The sequence below is a fragment of the Solanum verrucosum genome, unplaced genomic scaffold (genome assembly GCF_900185275.1).
Source record: "Solanum verrucosum unplaced genomic scaffold, falcon-dt-bn FXZP01000185.1, whole genome shotgun sequence".
In the NCBI taxonomy this organism is placed as follows: domain Eukaryota; kingdom Viridiplantae; phylum Streptophyta; class Magnoliopsida; order Solanales; family Solanaceae; genus Solanum; species Solanum verrucosum.
Genome location: NW_026020228.1, coordinates 1,286,774 through 1,311,537, shown reverse-complemented (window position 1 = coordinate 1,311,537; position 24,764 = coordinate 1,286,774). Strand labels below are relative to the sequence as shown.

Here is a 24,764-nt window from a genome sequence, read left to right as displayed (position 1 = left end):
AATGTTTAATTATCAATCCCAATATATATCCAAACTTAAATTATAATATGATAACCATAAGAAAATTTCCAGCCCAAATAAATTAAGCCAGCAGTAACCTTCGGTGATGAGTCAAAAGCCATAAACTCGCTAATATTGGATCAAAAAAGTTATCAAAGTCCAAAGCTTCAAATGATTTATTCATCATTGGATCATTAACATTATTAAGTAGTCATCATTACACAATTATTGAATTTAATATGTTTGCCACTACTGTTGATCAAATCTTTTAAAAAAAGAAGACTAAATAACTTCCTCTCAAGGATATTATTATACTAATATGTATATCACGTATCTTAGAAATTTAGTATACATAACGAGAATGGATTTTAAGGTTTACCTGAAGCACAAATCATTTTCTTGCTACGCCGATGGTGTCTCTTTCGTACTATCTTTCTTTTCGTCTTTTAAATTGTGTACTAAAATGTTTAAACCCTACTAATTTATTTCCTTGTTTTAATATATTTGAGCCAAGTAATATATTAAATAAATTATGGATTAAGCTCATTAGCCCCCAAATAAAAATTAATTATTTAAAATCACACTTCTACTAAATCATCATAATTAACAAATAGCTCAAAAAAATGTCAAATCAACTTCACAAATTGATCAAAAGTGACTCGGGGCAACTACCGAGATGGGTAAACGGTAATTTTGAATAAATTTCCAAAAATGACCTTTCGGGTCATTACATTTAATTAAAAAGCGACGGACTAAGAGACGTTGTCCGTCGCTTTTTAAAAATGTTTGACTAGATATTTTGACCAAAAAGCGACGGACTAAGAGATGCCGTCCGTCGCTTTTTTTAAAAACTAATTAATAAAATAAAATAAATTAAAACAACGGACAGCGTGGTTATTGTTTAATTCATAAATAATTATTTTTAATAAAAAGCGACGGACGGCGTCTCTATATATATTAAATAAATTATTATTAATTATATATATATTTAGCGCAAAAATCCGTAAAAAAGGCGACGGACCAAGAGATGCAGTCCGTCGCTTTTTGTAAAATAATTTTAAAAATAATTATTTTAATTAAAAAGCGACGTACAACATCTCTTAGTCCGTCGCTTTTTTGGAGCGACGCTGTCTGTCGCTTTTTCTTCCGTCATTTTTAGCAGTTTTTTAGTAGTGATACATTATACACTGGTAAGAATCGAGGGAGTTTAGCTACTCATAGTAAAGGTAACAGAAAAATATCAACGTTCTCATCCATAGTACCAACTCTAATTAAAATCCTATGGTTTGAATCTTCAAAACCTTCAATTACAAGATGATTCTACCCAATTTCATAATACAATCTTATTTCCCAATAGTAAAGGGTTTTGTAGAAAAGTACTAGAAAATTCAGAATCGTAAAAGATGTCTCTCACTTCAAAAAGCTATTTATATGTTAACAAGATTCATCACAAAAATGACATTTAAGTCAGCTTGGCGAACTGAATTGGGCTTGCCGAAGAGTGTAGAGATTCACAAGAGTTTGGCCATGCACTGAAATTTTTCTTTAGGCGTCTACTACTTTCGGCGACACAAATGACCTTCAGTGATACACTGATTACTACCTTCTGTCGCCAAAATGAGATAGACTCAAGGGTTATGAATTGTGACTTTTAGCGATGGTTTTTCCACTTGGTGATATGATTAGTCACCTAGGGCGATACTCAATGCCACTTTTTCCTATGTTTCCAAGTCTTTTGGCTTCTTTTGATATCTTTCATCTCCATGAGCATTGGGGATAATACTTTTGGTGAACCAAAAGCCTAAAATGTGTCTGAAATTCTTGACTCATCAGAAAGATCAAATATGCCTTGAACTTTGCTAGAAGGATCATATAACGAATTTCTTAAAAAAAATTAAAATTAATTATTTTACTATCATTAGATTAAAATGGTATATGTGAGGCCCTTTAGTAATGGTAGGGGTATATATGAGCCACTTTTGTAATAGTAAGGATATATGTGAACGACTTTTATAACTAGAGGTATATCAACTTTAAATCACAAAGTTGAGGGTATATCAGACTCTTTTCCTTTTATCTAATTAATTTGAGGTAATGATTTGAATAGGATGCTATTAAATTAATAGAGTACTAAATATATTTAAATTGGCATGTAATTAAGTAAATAATATATTTTGTAAAAAAAATAATTCTTTGACTTAATCACAAGCAAATAATAAAATTGCGTAAAGATATGAATAAAATAAAATCTTATTTATTGAATTGTACTCCCCCTCCATTTCAAATTAATTGAATTGTTGAGACATTTTTCATTTTCCAAATTAACTTAATTGTTCAATTTTCAAGACTACTTTTAGAATGTTCTTTCAATTTTACCCTTCATTAGTTATTATTGAATTAAGTTATTAATTAATGTTTAGTTGTTTTAATCATAAATTTGATAATGATTAATAAGGGTAAAAATGGAAAATTATGCCTAATTTATGTCTTAATCTTCTTTTCTTAAAGAGTGTGAAACACCTCAACAATTTAATTAATTTAAAATGGAGGGAGTATTTATTAAAAATAAAATAAAGTTGTAGGATTACCTTTAATCTATAATTGAATTGGGGAGTAATTACTGGTTTCCCTCATTGAATAATGAATAAGTTGACTAGATAAAAAAAGAGACCATGTTGCTTTTACTACTCTTCATTAATATGGTATAATCAGCTATTAATGAAGTCTTAACCTTCTTCTATTTTCTTATGAAAAGATTACATAAATTTTAGAAGCATAGCTGTAGTAAAGCAAATTTTAATGCCATTTGCTCAACTAGACTTTTCCGTTACTTCCTAATGAAGCTTTTACAAATAATAGGCCTGGTACAAATTATTTTCAACAGCCAAGAACACCTAACCAGTTAAAAATAGTGTCCATGGGTATCACTATTACCTGTTTTGCTTTCATTCTCTTGGTCCAACGTTGCATCATCATCAATGCGAAATCGGTGCCCAAGTTCCCTGCCATCCTCATCTTTGGAGATTCAACAGTTGATACGGGTAACAACAATTACATATCTACAATATTTCAAGGTAATCATTGTCCTTATGGGGAAAACTTTCCTGGGCGGATTCCCACAGGAAGATTTTCAGATGGGAAACTCGTACCTGACTTTTTGGCATCTATGTTAGGCATCAAAGAATATATTCCTCCTTTCCTACAACCAGATCTATCAAACCATGATCTTTTAACTGGGGTCAGCTTTGCATCTGCTGGCTCTGGATATGATGACCTAACCACAACAACAACTAAAGTAATCCCTATGTCCGATCAAATAAAATATTTTGAGCAATACATACTGAAACTCCAACTAATTATTGGAGAAGAGAAAGCTCAAAAACTCGTCAGTGGTGCTTTGGTTGTTGTAAGTGCAGGGACTAACGATTTCATATTTAATTTCTATGATATCCCAACAAGGAGACATCAATATAATATAACAGGATATCAAGATTTTTTGCAGAGTCTACTCCAAAACTTTGTTGAGGTAATAACTCTACCCTATATATATATAAAAGAAACAAGTCAGTCTCATTGTTCCATTACCCTTTCAGGATCTATATAATCTTGGTGTTCGGAACATGCTTGTTGCTGGGCTTCCTCCTGTTGGTTGTCTTCCAATACAAATAACTGCAAAGTCCCCATTTCTGAGAAAGTGCATTAAAGAGGAGAATTTTGATGCTCAATCCTATAATGTCAAACTTGCAACATTGCTAAAACAAATACAAGACGCACTTTTAGGAAGCAATGTCTTGTATTCAGATTCATATCATCCCTTTATGCATATGATCAACCATCCAAAAAAATATGGTACCCATCCCTTCTCATCCTACTTATTTTATCTAATCCCTTCTCATCCTACTTATTTTATCTAATAAAATATCCACAACTTTAATTTTCTGATGCAAAAGCTCGATTTGACAGGATTTCTGAAAACTAGACGTGGTTGTTGTGGCAGTGGCACATATGAAGCAGGTCCATTCTGTAATAAACACCGTCCTGTCTGCAAAAATGCTTCTGAATACTTGTTTTGGGACAGTATACATCCTGGTGAATCGGCCTACCAACATCTTTCCAATATGGCAATGAAGAAACTTCGGCATCACAAATTATCCCATAGCAAAATTCATTAATAGACATGTACAAACTTCAAATTTCAAATATTATGTCGAAGCATGACCTGGTGCTGAGATCTGCTACTAGGTGATATTATTATTAAATTTCCATATGAATGAAATAGCTTAAAGTGAATGTTTCAGTAAGAAAAAAGTTTGTCTCTCATATGATATGATATTCACTTCTCATCAAAAGAAAGTTTAGTTTTGATTTATTGCAATAGAGATGGAAACCCAAAGTTATGTTCATTTCTTGAAGTAGTAATACCAATCACAATGTTTTTCCAATTCAAGCAAAGGCATTTATAAAAACTAATCACACCTACCAATCTAAAAAGAAAACAAAACTACTCACACCTAAGATAACTGCACTACATTCCTGCAGTTTTTTATGGTTTACATTAGTGTGTAAAAAAAGTATTAGAGGCGACAAATCAGAAGATAACAGCTAAATGCATATATGGTACAAGAGATGCAATCACTTGCTTACAGACTTTGCTCCGAACAACCCAATCAACTGTTCCCCTAAAATAACTTAGTGATTTGAGCTTCAAGATCCTCAACACTAAACTCGATATGCCTCTCAGTGTGCCTTCCAAAATTGTTATTACTAAGCTATCTCCTGATAAAGTTGCGATATGCTGGAAACAAAGTCCTTGCAATGGAAATCCTTAAATCCTCCTCTTGTTGCTCATCAAAGATTATCGAAGTGGATTGAGTTTTACATATCTCTTAAAAGTAGGAATCTAATAACTTAAACTTTTCTTGAGACTTTGATGCTCCAGTAGGTGACATAGTACTGTTATCAGTCTTCAAAGATCCTAAAACCTAACTCTTTGAACTTAGTTGATAATTTACATGATATTGCTTAACTTTGGCTGCTGGTTTTCATATTCAATCATCACCTAAGAGCAATCTCAACTCAATATCTTTAACTTTCTAATCAATGTATCTTTTATAATTCATCAAAAAACAGCCAACAAAGAAGAGTCGTTGTAAATCTTTGATTTTTCTTCCAGATTATTTTCAAGTAACTCCATAATCTATGCCATTTGAGTAGCCAAGGAATATGATGAAACTGCTCTATCATCCTCTTCTCTGTAATCAAAACTGCGCAAGCAGATGTCACAACAATTTCCTGAAAAACCTGTTCAAGATTAATCCAGGATAGACAAGCTGCACGGATATAATTCATCACATACCGAGTAATCATCAGCTGAGAGCAATCCCCAACAAGATTTAACTCCAACTTGACTAAATCAATGATCCTCAACTGTTTAAGATTACAAACTATGTAACCTAAGGAAATAACTCTAATTCCTAAACTTCAAGTTATGGATGCAGATTACAACTCTTGCAATCGTAGGAACTTTGATCCTAAACTTCAAGTTATGCATTCAAATTACAATTCTTTCAATTCTAGGAACTAACTCTAATTAGTAAACTTCAACACAAACCTCCCAACGTAAGTGTTCCCAACACTTTGGGTTATCCCTGTTAGAATATGCACAAAGGAAGCTTTATTCAGGATCACAAATCTTACATATAGACTAAACAATATAACATAAACGAATTTAGAAGAAGACTAACCTGTTGAAACTTCTACAAAAGTCGTCCAGATGCCAAGGATCCACAGCTACGATCTTCTCCTATTTCCTGATTGACTGTTACTACCAAGTTATTTGTGTGGGCAAGTATTACTTGTTTTAAAATATAATTTCTTTCATGCCATATCCAGCCTATTTATACTAGTTTTCCAACTCAAGAATGAATAGGAAAAACGTCCAAATAAATTTCAGGCTTAATAAGCAATCAAGAGGATCATGAGAATAAATTGAGATTAATAAAAACGTTTTCATCCATTTAAGGCCAAACATTTTTGTTTCATCCATTTAAGGCCAAACGTTTTTGTAATACAAAAAAACGTTTTCATCCAATTAAGGCCAAACGTTTTTGTCACTAACTCAATATTTAACTCTCAAATAATTCATCCTTTAAAGAAGATCAACAATAAAATTAATTTGTCCTTCTTTTCAAACTTGGTCAATTAATCAGGCATAGTAGGGACCGTAGATATATTTAATAGAGGCTTCCAATTACGATAATAATTTTCAAATGAACGAATTAACCATATCACAATAAATTACAAAGTATTCCACTAAAATTTTGTAATTGCACTCCTTGATTTAATTTCGAAATCTACCACCACATCTTATTTAACCCCCCGTGCTAGAATTACCGACACCAATCAATTAAATCAAAATATTCTGAAAATTTAATTCATTGACAAAATTAATCCTTTATTATATTTACTTAACTTATTTCACGTGAAGGATCTAAAATCCACCTGCAGGGTTTTCACGTGAAAACTTATAAGTAACCATAAAGGGGTGTCTTCAACTCGGGTCCGAGACACAATTCTATCAACTAATTATTATTTCACTAATGTAATTTGTCATTATCTAATCTATCTGAAATTTATTGACTCATCAAAAAGTCTCACCTTTTAATAGATTAAAACAATAAAATAAATTACATAGATCATAATAATTATATCAAGATTAAGAGTATAAGTACATGTAGTGGACTAGAGAATTTATTTATAAATATTCAGAACATAAACAAATGTCTCTAATTGGTCCGTTCAATACATACAAAATGTACTAGCACAAGAAGTTGAATTTAACCATTCTCATAATTAAGATCAAATTATATTTAATCTTGTGCCACGATCATCAAAATGTTCGTCCTACTTCATCTTTGATCGTGAACACAAATTTATAACTTATATGCACCAACAATTTTAATCTTCTGTGTATGAGTTAAAATACTCCATACACAAAATTGTCTACTATATAAGCAATGGACACACATATATACATAATGATCTATTTAAACCAAAATTTATTATATTAAATAAATAACATAAAAAAGCTTTACAAGGGATTAAATAAAAAACACTATAACACAATTACATGGTTAATAGTATATCCCAACAATCTCCCACTTAGACTTATAACCATGCATTCACAATTTTAACACCCATTTCTTCCACATGCTTATCAAAAGCCTTCTGAGGTAAGCCTTTTGTAAATGGGTCCGCCAAATTGTTCTTCGATTCAATCTTCAATACTCTCACATCACCCCTTTGAGTTATATCACGAATCAAATGATATTTCCTCTCGATGTGCTTACTCCTTTTATGGTTTCGCGGTTCTTTCGAGTTAGCAACTGCACCACTGTTATCACAATAAAGTGTGATTGGTGCTTCAACCGAAGGAACCACTCAAAGCTCTTTTAGGAAGTTTCCAAGCCAAACAGCCTCCTTAGCCGCTTCAGAGGTAGCTACATATTCAACTTCCATGGTGGAATCAGCAACACAAGATTGCTTGATACTCCTCCATATTACGGCTCCACCTCCCAGAGTAAATACATATCCTGAGGTTGACTTTCTTGAATCTCTATCTGACTGGAAATCTAAATCTGTATACCCAATAGGTATAACATTTCCAGGATGGAAAACAAGCATGTAATCTCTAGTCCTTTTCAGGTAGTTGATTATATGCTTAACTACTGTCCAATGTTCTTGCCTAGGATTAGACTGGAATCTACTAACCGTGCCAACAACAAAGCAGATATCCGGTCTAGTGAGACTCCCTACAACGAATGCATAAGGGACCGCCTTCATTCTCTCTATCTCATCAGTCGTTTTGGACGATTGATCCTTTGATAAAGTAATTCCATGTCTAAAAGGAAGAAATTCCTTTTTGGAATTTTGCATGTTAACCCTTGCAAGAATAGTATCAATGTAAAGCGCTTGAGACAAGTGTAATATCCTTTGTTTATGATCTTGCATAAGCTTGATCCCAAGGATATGAGCCGCTTCTCCCAAGTCTTTCATATCAAAACGCGATGACATCCATTCCCTAACTGAATTGAACATGCTCACATTATTTCCTATGAGCAAAATGTCATCAACATACAGAATTAAAATTGCTACTTTGTTTCCTTCCCATTTTTTTTATAGATACATGATTCATTTTCAAATTGATCAAAACCAAAAGTCTTAATCGACTTGTCAAAACAAATATTCCATGCTCTAGATGCTTGCTTTAGTCCATAAATGGATCTCTTAAGTTTACACAACATGTATTCATTGCCTCTTTTTATGAAACCTTCTGGTTGTGCCATATAGATGCATTCATCAAGACTTCCGTTTAGAAAACCCGTCTTGACATCCATTTGCCAAATCTCATAATTGTAATGAGCAGCAATGGACAAGAGAATCCTAATGGATTTAAGCATAGCTACCGGCGAAAAAGTTTCCTCATAATCAATTCCTTCTTTTTGAGTAAACCTTTTCGCAACAAGCCTAGCCTTAAAAGTTTTCACTCTTCCATCCACACCTCTCTTTTTCTTGAAGATCCATTTACAACCAATAGGTTTGAAATCAACAGGGTGTTCTACAAGATCCCAGACTTGATTAGAATACATAGACTCCATTTCTAATTTCATAGCAACAATCCACATTTCAACATCTTTATCATGTATTGCTTCGGCGTAATTCAATGGTTCTGTATTAAGCTCGTCAGGGATTCTATCATATGACTCTCCCAAGAGCGTAAACCTTTCAGGCTTTCTAATAACTCTCCTATTACGACGATTAGCCATTACAGGATGTGCTACTTCTTGAACTAAATCCTGAATATCCTGAACATGCTAAACTTTTTCCTTCACAGCAGCAGATTGCTGGACATTGCTCGCACTACTTTGAGCTAGTGAAATATCTTGAGTTTTCTCTAGGGCAACCTCCTGCGCAGCTGTAGCGACCCTAAAAATAGATAGGTGAAACTAGAGCCTAACGTATGAATTTTTAAAGTTTAAGCATAAATTGGAAGTAGTCACTTTTGGAAAAAAAGTTCTGAATCTGGAAATTGGCTAAGTTCAAAACCTGGAAATTTGGTCAAGTGTGGGAAATCAGTGAGTTTTTGGCCAACTTTGAGCAGTCATAACTCCTAGCTCAAGATGATCCAGGAGTAGTTCCAGTTATGTTTGGAAATCCCTTGGAACGATCTTTCCAACGCCACCAAGTTTGCTCGATTCCGAGTTCGTATGAGTGAGTTATGCCCTTTGAAAGTTGGGCAGTTGGCAAGGAGTCCGTCCGAAAATTTAAGGGCATTTTGGTCATTTCACAAATCTTTTCTTTTGAGGTTATATTATTTTGTTAGGCTGATTGTGGACCATTTTTGTTCCATTTTAAAAGAGTAAAGTTAGGGTTCTTGAGTGAAGAAGAGAAGAAGAGAGGAAGAAGAAGAAGAAGAAGTTGGAGCTAGGGTTGAAGATTTTGAGTTCTTTCTTCTTCAATTTTTCATGGGCTTTCAACTTAGAGGTATGGTGACCCTTGATCCTTGATCAATCTTTCTTTCAAGGAGTCCAATCAAAAGGGTTTCAAAGAACAAAATCTCAAATTCTAATCTAAGCATGGGTTCATTGGCAAAATGTTTTCTAAGCCATTATATTGATGAATTAATATTTTTAAGATGATTTCGTATGGAATTCCTTGAAGAACCCATGTTTTCCCTAAATTCCTAAATTTGCTTATGAAGTGGGTCTTTCGCTTATGATTCAAAGTTTATGAAATTGTGTTTGGATTGGATTGTATTAGTGACTCTTATGATTTTCTACATCTATCTATGATGAATTGATGATGTATGGATGAATTGAAAGTTGTGGCCTTATGGGCAAGTTATGGATGAATTCTCTTGTGGTAAGTAAAATGGTTGGGACTTGAGAGTGTTGTTGATTATGGCTTTGGAGGATGATAAGTTGGCTTAATCTCTTATTATGGATAAAATTGTTCTTGCTTAGTTTGATCCACTTATGGTGGAGGTGTTTAATTATGGAATGTATTATGAACATGGACTTGAATGCATTATCTATTGAATTAAAGTGTTATCAAGTTATGAAATGTTATTGTACTATGTGAAGGTATTCTTATGGTTATAAGGTGATCTTGTACAAAGTGTTATTGTATTGTATATTATATATATAAATGAGGCTATATGTAAAGTCCTATATGAAGCTATATGTAAAGTTTTATGTGAAGCTTTATGTGTGAAGGTATGATGTGAATGAGTTTATGTGATCTTGTGATGATCCTATGTAAAGTGGATAGCATTGTGATTTAAAGTATGATTTTTCTCATGATGTATATATGAAATGATGTTGGATTATGAAGTATCCTTAGATGATAATGTTGTGACTTGGTTGGTAGACTAAAGTGTCTCTCCTTGTTACTTAAAGTCTTGAATGCATGAATGTGTGAAGTGGGCTAGAACTAAGAAATGGTGCCCTTTCTATAAATGCTAAAAGAGGAATTCTAGGCCAAGACTTGAATCGGCAAAACTAAGAAATGGTGCCCTTTCATAAGTCTAGTTTTCCTAAGTAAATGTATAACCTTGAAGGATGGGCCTTAGGGCGAAGTTCCCTTCTTGAGTGAAATGATAGACTTAGAGATGGATGGAGCCAGAACGGCATAAAAATCCTTATCTAAGAAAGTCAAATGAGCTATCCTTATGAACCTTGATTGGCCATGACTTAGAGATGGGGCCTTTCTTGGGAAGAGGTACTATGAGTTGGTTGAACTAGAAAAGGAACCCTCTCTAAGTACATATGTGATTGAATACTCTATGGGAAACAAGGCTAGCACCGAGTGGATGTGGTTAGGAAGGTGGCCTAGTTGAGTATGAGATTAGGCACAATGAACTTCCTTGGACATCCCCTAAACCATGTGCCTACATGGGTTGCTTACTAGTTCTACCTTTGGCAAGTAGAACAACCTCCACGGAGTAGGATAGACTCCGGATTCCATGCCTAGCTAGTATGGTCTATGTCGGTTATGCCTATTCCCATCATGTGGGATGTGCACTCTAGTTATTGGATAGGTTCTATAACGTGTAGGTAGTAGTATGTGATGCTATCTACACATGGCACGAGTAGGCTTTGAAAATACTAAAGTGAGTTCCCTAAGTCTAACGACTATTATGTGAAAGTCCCCTTATGTGCTTGAATGTCTCCTAAATGGTTTCTTAAAGAATGTTGGTCTATTGATGTTGTGTTATAAAAGGAAGTGTCCTTATCTAAGGTAATCTTGAGGAACACTTAAGTGCGCTTGAAGAGGTTGTATGGGCGGTCACTTTTTGTCTCACTCAAGTGTGTCTTAAGGTTATATTAGGTAGAGGTCCTACGGTAATGAAATGGTGTGTGTTCTTTTAAAGTTAAGCATGGGTTGTATATGAATATATGTTGAGTATGTATATTGTTGGCTATGGTTTTATATGTGAACATTGACTTGTATTATGTCTCTTATACTTGTGAAGTGAAGGTTTTATCAAAATAATATGAAAGCATTTATTCCTTGTAAATGTCCGTTTTGGCATGTTTTTGCATGGTCATCATACTTAGTACTTAATTGTGCTAATTCCATATTTCTCTATTTTCTACAAGTGTAGGTTCCGGCAAGTGAGCGGGTTTTGTAGTAACTTGGGATTTGAAGTTCTTCCTAGATTTTGTGGTATGTCCTCATATGTCGAGGGCAAGACTTTTCTATTCTAGTTTTATGATAAGATTCTTGTAATAGACTTAATAGACTTCTTTTGATTGTAAAGGGCCGTGTCCCTAGTATGTTTTCACGTTTATGTCTAAGATGGCTAAGAGACTTGGTATTCCGCTTGTGTACTTTTGAATGATGTTTTTAAAAGTGACCTTTGAGTCTTATGGGATTTTATTTAAAGAGTTTTTAATTCCACACTATTTTACATATCTAATGTGATGAATGCTAAGGGCTTGTATGAGACCTCCGAGAGGTCGAATACCAGTTGTTAGAATATGCACAACGGAAGCTTTATTCAGCATCACAAATCTTACATATAGTCTAAACAATATAATGTAAACGAATTTAGAAGAAGACTAACCTGTTGAAACTTCTACAAAAGTCGTCCAAATGCCAAGGATCCAGAGCTACGATCTTCTCCTATTTCCTGATTGACTGTTACTATCAAGTTACTTGTGTGGGCAAGTATTACTTGTTTTAAAGGATAATTTCTTTCATGCCATATCCAACCTATTTATACTAGTTTTCCAACTCACGAATGAATAGGAAAAACGTCCAAATAAATTTCAGGCTTAATGAGCAATCAAGAGGATCATGTGAATAAATTGAGATTAATAAAAACGTTTTCATCCATTTAAGGCCAAACGTTTTTGTTTCATCCATTTAAGGCCAAACGTTTTTGTAATACAAAAAAACATTTTCATCCATTTAAGGCCAAACGTTTTTGTCACTAACTCAATATTTAACTCTCAAATAATTCATCCTTTAAAGAAGATCAACAATAAAATTAATTTGTCCTTCTTTTCAAACTTGGTCAATTAATTAGGCATAGTAGGGACCGTAGATATATTTAATAGAGGCTTCCAATTACGATAATAATTTTCAAATGAACGAATTAACCATATCGCAATAAATTACAAAGTATTCCACTAAAATTTTGTAATTGCACTCCTTGATTTAATTTTGAAATCTACTACTACATCTTATTTAACCCCCCGTGTTAGAATTACCGACACCAATTAATTAGATCAAAATTTTTTGAAAATTTAATTCATTGACTAAATTAATCCTTTATTATATTTACTTTACTTATTTCACGTGACTGATCTAAAATCCACCTGTAGGGTTTTCACGTGAAAACTTATAAGTAACCATAAAGGGGTGTCTTCAACTTGGGTCCGAGACACGGTTCTATCAACTAATTATTATTTCACTAATGTAATTTGTCATTATCTAATCTATTACGAATTTATTGACTCATCAAAAAGTCTCACCTTTTAATAGATTAAAACAATAAAATAAATTACATAGATCATAATAATTATATCAAGGTTAAGAGTATAAGTACATGTTGTGGACTAGAGAATTTATTTATAAATATTCAGAACATAAACAAATGTCTCTAATTGGTCCGTTCAATACATACTAAATGTACTAGCACAAGAAGCTGAATTTAACCATTCTCATAATTAAGATCAAATTATATTTAATCTTGTGCTACAAACATCAAGATGTTTGTCCTACTTCATCTTTGATCGTGAACATAAATTTATAACTTATATGCACCAACAATTTAATCTTCCGTGTATGAGTTAAAATACTCCATACACAAAATTGTCTACTATATAAGCAATGTACACACATATATACATAATGATCTATTTAAATAAAAAATTATTATATTAAATAAATAACATAAAAAGTCTTTACAAGGGATTAAATAAAAATTACTATAACACAATTACATAGTTAATAGTATATCCCAACAATCCCAACTTGAAGACAATAGTCTTAATTCAGTTTGTCCCTCACTGGACTAAGATTACATCAAGACTCAATCACAAAAAAGAACTCCTAATGCATAAACACTGTAATAGGACCAGGTTTTTCGATGTGTTCCTTCAATTCGCTAGTAGCACTTGTGAAGTCAATTATTCAATTGTTCTTTTTGTTTCAAAGTGCACGAGTATTTTGGATGACTTCACATCTATTTAAGCACAATTCTTCATAGAGTTATTGTTCACTTCAAACTCTTCACTACTTGAACTCTCTTGAGTTAGAGTTCTACTTCAAGTGAAACTCTTTCTTCAATTCAAACTTCTTGTTTCGTTAGACTCCTTCTTCAAATCAAATACATTGATTATTTTATGTTATTGTTGAACTCCAACTCTTCAATTCATCACTTACTTGAATATTTCTACTTCAAGTGAAACTCCTTCAATTCAAACTTTGTGCCTCTTTAGACTCCTTCTTCAAATCAAACTCATTGATTCTTTCTCTACAATTCATCACTTGTTTGTTTCCTTGAGTTTTTTCATGGAATTAGCATTATCAATATCATGATATCTGCAATCCTGTCTTTATTCATTTTGAAAGCATTTTCGAATTCAACAGCTTGTGACAGTGTACCTTTGGACCGTATAGATGGATGTGTTTAATCTTTCTTTTTCAATCATCCAAACTACATAAATCCCAATATAATCCCCCTTTTTGGTGATGACAAACCTCTTGTCTTTGTGCATTCAAACAACTTTACATGTAGACACTAAAGCATGAAATACTAGAATAAAATAGGTTAGTCAATGAGTTATAAACACTACAACACACTTATCTTACCCCGTTTGGCATCATTGAAAAGTCGTGTGAATCCTATAACATAATTTCAAGAGTGATTAGTTAAACTATTCATGGCCACTAGGGCTATCACCAAGACAATCAGATAATGAATTCATGCAACATAATTAGGTATTATAGAGCAAAAGAACATGAGTCATTAAAGGAATAGATAACCATTCCATTAAACTGCCATATAATGTTCTATATAAGTTTGAAGTCATATTGAATGAAACGAAAAAATTGAGCACTAATAAAAAAATATTGGATAAAAGTAGAATAAAATCAGAGACGCCAAGATTGAAAAGTGAATAGAAAGATGCAACAAGCGACAATAATTTTGTCAACCGACGAATAGTTTCAACATTTTCATCCCTTTCTCTATCAAGATCGGTTTGTGGAGCTTAAATTCTAGTGTGACGTACATTTTTTTCTCATAAGCTGCATGAGCAACCTCTAGTTCAGGAATCTTATCGGTGAAGACATTACTTGAACGTTTTCATTGGAGTACCAATTTTCCTCACCGAATTATGTAGATCAGCATTGTTCATCTATTCAAGAACTTAATTTTCGTTCGAAAAGTCCATGCCTGAATTTGAATTGAGTATTTTTTTCATGAGAAAGGTGCATAAATTATAAAAAAATTTAGGTAATCTTTTAAATAAATAAATCGACATTTCTTCGTGAATTTTTTTATACAAAACTAACAGATGCCTATTGAATTTTAGAGTGTAAAATGTCTGACGAAGAGCATAAAGAAATCATAAAATTAGGATTATTTGTTTAAATGACACATTAACATTAGGATTGAAGGGTTAAAATGGAACAAGGTTTAGATGGAGTCTGAAAATAAAAATTGGAGGCATGTTAGATGATCTGTCTATTTATTTGGTCTATATATAATTGATAAACACTAACTATGTCTCATTTTCACGACATAGGCGGTCATATACATAAAATAATTACCCAATTTTCGAGGTCGAGGTCGAACCACAAGAATTGAGAGATAAGATCACATTAAGTTGATTTCACAATTCGAAAGAAACTAGCAAATTGAATTCATAACAAGGGTGTATATATAAAGATGGGGGGTTTTACTAATAACTGAGATTCACAAATATTAAGCAATATATTTGGAAATCAATATAAATAAGGTTTACTAAGTTTGATAAGGAGTAGGGGTGTCTGCATGATGATTAGTGCTTCAACTCGAATAGGTAAAAGATTAATCATGATAAATGAATTTGTACATGGATAGCTCTTGGTGTAGGTACACTTTGTTATTCTCCCAAACAATCAAACGTATGTTCCTTGGATTCTATCAAAGTTCAAAACCCTCTAAAGACACCAAACATTTCTTGAAGACATAGATGATAACACTCAAATCACTCGCCAAAACCAATTAAAAGAGTTAGTGGTCGTCGTCAATAACAATACCCAACTAAGAGTCGGAGTTGAATCCCACAAGGAACAATGTAGCGGCGATTGAAAAGATAAATACTAACTAGACACTAGTTTGAATCTAAACATACAACGTACAAAAATATCAAATAAAAGGCATTTTTTTAAAATTAAACTACGAATGGGTTATAAGACAATATCAAGCAAGGGATGTATTTGAATTGGAAAAAACTTAGGAGCCAATTAACACTCAACGATCCATTGCAATTCAATCCAAGATCAATCACTAATAAGTAGGCTAGGCCATTTTTAATTACGCTAATTATCTTTCGATTTCAAAGCGTTTTATTGTGATATCTCCTTTCGGTCTCAATCACACAAATACACAATAACCCACTACCTTAAGTTAGACCTCTCTTTAAAGGAAGCAGTGCACTCAACAATGAAACCCTAAACTTTCACCTTTCAATCGCAAATTAAAGATTCAAAGACAAAATGCGATTATCAATCTAATTCTTCGCTCCAATCAATCTTTTTCAAGCATCAATTGGAGATCGGAAGCTAATATGAGCATTCACTCTCAACCATTAAATTCATACATGAAAACTAGATTAAACTTATTTCCTGATATCAAACATGGAAATAAGGAATCACAAAAAAAATAGTGCAATTAATCAAACACCCAAACAACTTTGTCTATTTCTAGCACAAAAGCCCCAATTTCATACAGATCATTACATCCACATTTCTAGCAATTTAGAACAAGAAAATGAAGAAAGGTAAACGATATTACTAAAATATAACACATTTAACAAATCTACAACTGAAATGCGAGGAAACTTGCCTTCAATGTCTCAAGCACTAGCTCAAGAACAATAAGAGATCTATTTTTAAAAAAAGTTTTTTCTCTCTATAATGTTGTCTCCCTACAATTCTTGGATGTTCCATAATTCCCAACTCTAACCCTATTTTATGAATTTGGGTCCAAAGCTTAAGAATTTCCCATTCCGACCCTGTCTGAAAAGGCGGACTTCACAAAAGCAGAAGAAGGTTCGCAAAAGCGACTTACGCAAAAGTGAAGTGAAGTTCTCTTAAGCGACCTCCGTCCTTTTGGCTCAGTTCATAAAAGCAAACCCTATGTCCTCGCTTAAGCAGACATTTTACTTTGTTGATTCCTTCGCTTAATGGACCACTGCTCCGCAAGTCCGATACTTGCGAATTGTTTTTCTGTCAGGTTTTGCTCTTTTCAGCTTTGATTCCACTTTTGATCAACATTTTTTTCCCATCATCAAAAAACCTGAAATTACACAATTCAAAGAATAATTAGTCTCTTTCTCTACTTTGAGTTCGACAAAATTATAAGAAACGAGCTTGAAATGAGTGCAAATCCACCACTTATGTACACCCCAACTTAATATTTTGCTTGTCCTCAAGTAAAACAAAATTCAACACACAAGAGACACTCAAATTAAGCACAACACTTTCATTCTCAACAAGAATCATGGTCATGGCTTTGGTTGGTACTAATTAGCAAGCAAACAATTGATTAATAATTCAACCAACTCCCTCAAATTCAAACAAACTTTCAAAACTCAATGAGCTCCATGAGTGATCAAGTGACAACAAGAATTCTCAAGAAGTGACTCACAATTACAAGTATTCTACAACATCCCTTGACTCAATTTTGGAATCTATTAACTTCATCAATCTATCCCAGCATTCATGCCCTCACAAGAAAAGAAATGTCCCACAAAACAACACAAGTATTCACAACATAAGGGACAACAATACCAACACTCACACTCAAAACGAATCATCTCATGCACACAAATGCCACACCATAGGCTTGCCCATATTTTCAAACAACATTGTCTCAATTTCGTTTGGTTGGAGATCTCAAAGGACTTTGTTAAGATTGTAATGTAGGCTGAGGGTAGGTTAGGACATCATTTAGGTACAAGTGACTATACCCTCCTTGAATACTACACAACAACTTTTCAATCAATACTTTTCCACTTTTCTTCACTTTTCAACTCAATGCACACTTCACATCATTTTCTTATTTCTCTTTCAAGATTCCCCACATACAATCATTTTCAACCTTTTGGAGGATTCAAGTCTCACATTTATTCCAAATCTTTATTTCTTTCTTTTTTCTTTTTCTTTTACACTTTTTCTTTCTTTGGGACTTTTTCGCCATTCTCAAACTCTTTTTTTATAAAGCCCTCATGTGGTAAGCATCCATCTATAATCTTTCCATAATACCCCCAACTTAGGCTTTTAGCCTCAACTTTCACAATTCTAGAGTTCAAGGAGGGAAAGGATTTAAAAAGAAAGTTACTTTTAAAAAAGGGTCAAGGCTTGTAATGTGGTTGCCAATAAAAGGATAAGGCTTAAATGGGATAACTAGGGACACATTTATTCCAAAGGTGGGATCTTTAGGCTAAGTGGACTTCAAGGACAATCAAAGAAACCCCAAGATCATTTCTCCAACCAACTCAATCAAGGCAAACATCTTAAGACCAACTGGGCAAGTTCTAGTTAACACAAGTGAACATGAGAAATTATTCACAAAACTCACAACACATGGCATGAAGCTATTCAAGATGGCTACATTTCACTTCCTAGTAAAGAAGAAAGGAGTAATTTTACACTCACCACCTAGTAATTTGGAGTCACAAAAAGAGTCAACCCATTGTCACAAAATCATTCACTTTCACAAACTTTCGGAGAGATGCTCATTTCACAACTTACAAGGCTTGACTAAATCTATTAGCACTAAACAAGTCACAATATCATATCAAAGCATCACCAAGCAAACAAAACTCAACAATGTGATGATTTTCCATTAAGAATGATGTCACTCGATCTATCATTGGGCAAATTTAGGCCTTTTCATTGAGCTTTTGCAATGATTCCCAAATTCACAAGCTACGGGTACTCAGACTTCCTCTGCTTCAAGGCATCAAGAGTGAAACACAATCATCACACTATATTATTACAAAGACATACACTAACAAAAATACTAATATAATAAAACTAAAACATAATAAAACAACCAATCCATACAATAATCCAAAACAACAATAACCAATGAATAATCCAACATGCTAATCAAAATAAGATAAAATAACCAAAAGGGGAGTACACCAAACTATTCATGATATTGTGTCCACACAACACAATAGTAATACTTAAAAGAGAATACAAAGGGCTCCCTTAATTGTAACACCCTGGATTCGAAACGAGGCAAAAACAACCATTTCAACAAAAATGCAGGTGCCATCCATGAGAGGCCACTCATATCCTGTGGAATGAGCCACAGACCATAGTGAGGGTTTGTGGTTGGTCACCCCAATCCAAAGCTCAAACCAGTCTATGACCACCGAAATGATGGCCGTGCAGGACGGTTCGTCGGTCGTGCCTAGCAGTTATTTTTAGGGGCATGAGTCTTTTCCGATTTTAATTAAATCAAAGTGGTGTCATTTTTCCGTAATCTAGAACATCTACATAAGTAATTTTAACCCCTAAATTCACTCATTCTTGTCATTCTCCCAAAATTCGAAAACTCTTCTCTCAAATATTCTCTCTCTAGAAGGTGGAAGAAGAAGGAAGAGTTGAAGCTAAGTCAAATTCAAGTCTCCAATATTCAAGTTTTTTTGTGGGCTTTGTAATTAAGGTATGATGACTTTTCATCAATGGAATCCTTTCTCCCATGGAGTCCCTTAGAATTCCCCAATTTGAAGAAGAATTCCCCAACTCTTGTAAGGGTTTCTTCCAATGTTGTGGGTTATGATGAATGTTGATCCAATTGAGTGGATTGTGGTTGTTTATGATTAAATTGATAGAATTACATGTTTTTAGGATGAGATTACATGTACCCATGCCTATTCCATGATTCTAACCTAGAATTGACATAATTGGGTTGATGCCATGAAGGGAAACTTTATCATTTAGACTTATCCTTATAGGATTGATGATTAATGATATTAATTGCTTGCGAATAAAGCATAGATGATGAGAATGATATGTAGTGCTTTGGGATTAAAGATTCTGATGTGAATTGTTAGTAATTGATGTTATTGTTGTGGAAGGGATACTTCCCATATGAATTGCTTAATTATGAATGTATGAACGTGAAAGGCTTTCTCACATGAACTATTCTAGGTTGAAAGGATTGCTCATCTAAAATAAATCTAGACTAAAATATTATGTAATTGATGAGGCCAAAGGCGACTACCTTGACCTCCATATGAGAAGGATATTAGGTGATTTCCCATACTCCTTAGAATTGAACAAGAGGTGATTCTCCACGTTCCTATTATGATGAATGTACATGAAGGCGAGTACCCATGATCCTTATGAAATGATGTGGAGGGGAGTACCCGTGTCATATGATGTGATTGTGGAGGCAAGTACCCATGATCTTAAAGTAAGTAAGGCAAGAGGTGAATACCCATTAGCCTATGTAGTTAGGCAAAGAGTCGAATCCCCATGTATTTAAAAGTAAGTATGAATAATGTGAATTAAGACGATGAAGAATTAATATCTTGGATTGTTGCTTGAAATGACTTCCATGATGTAAGTATGACTAGATATGGATGACGCAAGTCTTGACTAAGGATAAGTCGAGGTAGCTTGAGAAGTACTCTTCTTTTATTATGATGATTTATGTGCATTGATTATGCTTATGGTTTATCTTGACTAGCCATTATTTTTATGTTGTTTATGCTAGCTATCATATTTAGTACATATTTGTACAAACACATACTCTTGCCTACATTTCTAATCCAAATATAGGGTCCGGCGACATCGACTCTCATCCCCGTGGCGTAGTAGAACAAGACTTGAAGTGTGGTTAGTCCTCATAGCATTCGAGGATGTGATCACCGTTTCTCTAATGTTCTTTCATTTTATGTTTTGAACTATTGTATGGACTGTGTCCCTGATTGTTGGTAATTGATGTTATTGCTGTGGAAGGGATACTTCCCACATGAATTGCTTAAGTATGAATGTATGAACGTGAAAGGCTTTCTCACATGAACGATTCTAGGTTTAAATGATTGCTTACCTAAAATGAATCTAGACTAAAAGACTATGTAATTGATGAGGCTAGAGGTGAGTACCCTTGAACTCCATATGAGAAGGATATGAAGTGATTTCCCATACTACTTAGAATTGAACAAGAGGTGATTCCCCACGTTCCTATTATGATGAATGGAAATAGAGGTGAGTACCAATGATCCTTATGAAATGTTGTGTAGGCGAGTACCCGTCTCATATGATGTGATTGTGGATGCGAGTACCCATGATCTTAAAGTAAGTAAGGCAAGAGGTGAATATCCATTAGCCTATGTAGTTAGTCAAAGAGGCGAATCCCCATTTCTGTAAAAGTGAGTATGAATAATGTGAATTATGACGATGAGGAATGAATAGCTTGGATTGTTGCTTGAGATGCCTTCCATGATGTTAGTATTACTAGAGATGGATGACCCAAGTCTTGACTAAGGATAAGTTGAGGTTGCTTGAGAAGTACTCTTCTTTTATTATGATGATTTATGTGCATTGATTATGCTTATGGTTTATCTTGACTAACCATTATGTTTATGTTGGTTATGCTAGCTATCATATTTAGTGCACGTTTGTACTAACGCATACTCTTGCCTACATTTCTTATTCAAATGTAGGGTCCGAAAACATCGACTCTCATCCCCGTGGCTAGTATCTTAGTAGAGAAAGACTTGAAGTTTGGTGAGTCCTCATAGCATTCAAGGATGTGATCACCGTTTCTCTTATGTTTTTTAATTTTATGTTTGGAACTATTGTATGGGCTGTGTCCCTTAGATATTCATGTTTTAGATGGTTTGAGTCAAAGTGTATTAGACTTCCGCTTTGATTTAAAAAGACTTTAAATCTATTGAAAATATTTTAAATTTCTGCATCATTATGATATGCTAAGTGGCTTGTATGAGGCCTCTCGGGGTCTTGTACGTGTTGTTACATCTAGGGGTTACCCCTGGATCTTGACAAACTTGGTAATAAGAGCACAAGGTTTAGAATGGTTTTAGGATGCCTCAAAACAACATCAAGTAGAGTCTTGTTCATAAGTGTGGAGCGCGCCACATTCATGAATGAGAGGCTACCAGATGCTTAGGAAACTTCACTTCTTCATTAGTCTAAGTCGTCCCATGGAGTTTAACTCTATAAAGTCTTTCTCTTAATCCTTACCCAATGGTTTTCAGGATATGACTACTAGAATGGCTAATGATAGAAGGAATGAACGAGACAATATGGGTCAATAAGTTCCTCCCTAAGCTCCTCTTCAAGCTCCGATTGATCCTTTGGCTGCAATGTAACAAATGCGGAGTTTAGGTCGGCCTTCCAAGTGTTGGCTCAAGCCGTTATGGCTCAAGCCAATAGAGAGGTGGTAGCCCTCGTGAACCCAAATGTGGGTACGGCGGCAGCAAGAGTGAGGGACTTACAAGGATGAACCCTCTGGAATTTTATGGCTCCAAAGTTGAGGAAGATCCTCAAGAGTTTATTGATGAGGTCTATACGATACTTGCTATTATGGGAGTGACTCCGGTAGAGAAGGCAGAATTGGTCGCTTATCAACTCAAAGGGGTTGCTCAGATTTGGTTCAATCAATGGAAGGAGGAAAGGCCAGAAATGGTGGGTCCCATAGAGTGGGAAAGGTTCAAAAGTGCTTTTCTTGATAGATTCTTCCCTCTTCAGATGAGAGAGGCGCTTGAGTTCATTAACCTTCGGCAAGGAAATATGAGTGTGAGGGAATATGCTTTGAGATTCACTCAGTTGTCCAAATATACCCCTTCTATTGTGGCGGATCGTGGGGCTAAGATGAGTAAGTTTGTGTCGGGTGTGTCCGATATGGTAGTCAAAAAATGCCGCACCGCTATGATTGTCCATGACATGGACATTTCACGTCTTATGGTGGATGCCCAACAAATTTAAGAGGAAAAGATTAAGGAAAGATCTAGGGAGGCAAAAAGGGCAAGAACGAATGATGGTAACTTTTCATATTCTATGTCCAGTGGATGGGGTCGTTCAAGGTTTCGACAAAAGATCTTCGGGCAAGGTTCTTCTAATGCTCCTCCAAGGACTAACAATGAAAGAGTGTCCAACCCTAAACCTCAAGGAGATGGTAGTAGGTCCTTGATGCCTACTTGCACTAAGTGTGGATGAAATTATGAGGCTAAGTGTCTAGCGGGTTCTAATGCTTGCTTTGGTTGTGGTAAGAAGGATAAACAAATTAGGAATTGTCCTTCGGTTGCTAATAATGAAGGAGATACTCATCGTAGGGCTAAAACCCAACCCTTCATCCAGTCCAAGTGGTTTGGGTGTGAGTGCCCCTAAGCAAAACCGATTGTATGCTCTCTAATCCCGAGGTGAACAAGAGTTCTCCAGATGTGGTCATCGGTATGTTACAATTTTTCCAAATAGATGTATATACTTTGCTTGATCCGAGTGCTACTTTGTCCTTTGTGACTCCATATGTGTCCATGAGGTTTGATGTGCTCCCCTATGTGTTGTTAGAACCTTTTTCTGTCTCTACCCCTGTTGGTGATTTTGTTGTGGCTAAGAGGGTCTATAGAAAATGTCCCATTTCCCTGTCCCATAGAGTTACTCTTGTTGACTTGGTAGAGCTTGATATGTTATACTTTGATGTCATCCTTGATATGGATTGGTTGCATTCATGCTATGCTACTATTGATTGTAGAACTCGGGTAGTCAAATTTCAGTTTCCAAATGAGCCTATCCTAGAGTGGAAGGGGGGAAATTCTATACCTAAGGTTTAGTTTGTCTCTTGTCTAAAAGATAGAAAGATGATTTCTAAGGGTTTCTTTTACCATCTAATTAGGGTAAGGGATCCGAAACCCCTATTCTTGAGTCAGTCCCCATTGTTAACGAGTTTCTGGAAGTGTTTCCTGATGATTTGCCTGATATCTCTCCCGAAAGGGAAATAGACCTTGGTATTGGCCTTCTCCCAGATATGTAACCTATTCCTATTCCTCCTTATAGAATGGCTTCGATGGAACTTAAGGAGTTGAAAGAGCAGTTGAGAGACTTTTTGGATAAGGGTTTCATCTGACCAAGTATCTCTCCATGGGGTGCTCCAGTTCCGTTTGTTAGAAAGAAAGATGGATCCCTTCGTATATGTATTGATTATCGACAATTGAACAGGGTGACCATTAAGAACAAGTATCCACTCCTAAGGATATATGATTTATTTGACCAACTTCAAATGGCAAGCTATTTCTCTAAGATTGATATCTAATCGGGTTATAACTAATTGAGGGTGAAAGATGACGACATTCCAAAGACGGCTTTCCAAACTCGGTATGGTCATTATGAGTTTCTAGTAATGTCATTTGGTTTGACTAATACTCCGACGACATTTATGGACTTGATGAATAGAGTGTTTAGACAATATCTAAACATGTTTGTGATTGTGTTTATCGATGATATTTTGATCTATTCAAGAAGTGAGAATGAGGATATTGATCATTTGAGGATCGTATTGCAAATCCTCAAGGACAAACAACTTTTTGCGAAGTTTAGCAAATGTGAATTTTGGTTAAGGTCTGTAGCTTTCCTTGGTCATATTGTGTCAAGCAAGGATATTGAGGTAGATCCTAAGAAGACAAATGCGGTCAAGAGTTGGCCTAGACCTCTAACTCCTTCGGATATAATAAGCTTTTTGGGTTTGGCCGGTTATTATAGAAGGTTTGTTGAATGTTTCTCTTCAATTGCCTCTCCATTGACGACCTTGACTCAAAAGAATGATAAGTTCATATGGTCAGAAGAGTGTGAGAAAAGTTTCCAAGAGTTGAAAGATAGACTTACTTTCGCTCCGGTGTTGACCTTACTGGAAGGGACGGATGGTTTTGTGGTTTGTTGCGATGCCTCGAGAATTGGGCTAGGGTGTGTGCTAATGCAAAATGGGAAAGTTATTGACTATGCTT

General features: G+C 34.7%; 1 protein-coding gene across 1 annotated transcript; it reads left to right on the top strand.

Annotated features, from left to right (window-relative positions):
- The first annotated feature begins 2,893 nt into the window (after positions 1-2,893).
- LOC125831916 (GDSL esterase/lipase At2g31550-like) lies at positions 2,894-4,172 on the top strand. The gene is made up of 3 exons (XM_049511038.1): positions 2,894-3,526; positions 3,594-3,849; positions 3,964-4,172. Exons 1-3 carry the CDS (start codon positions 2,918-2,920, stop codon positions 4,170-4,172), a joined length of 1,074 nt encoding a protein of 357 aa, XP_049366995.1. The 5' UTR covers positions 2,894-2,917.
- The last annotated feature ends 20,592 nt before the right edge of the window (positions 4,173-24,764 follow it).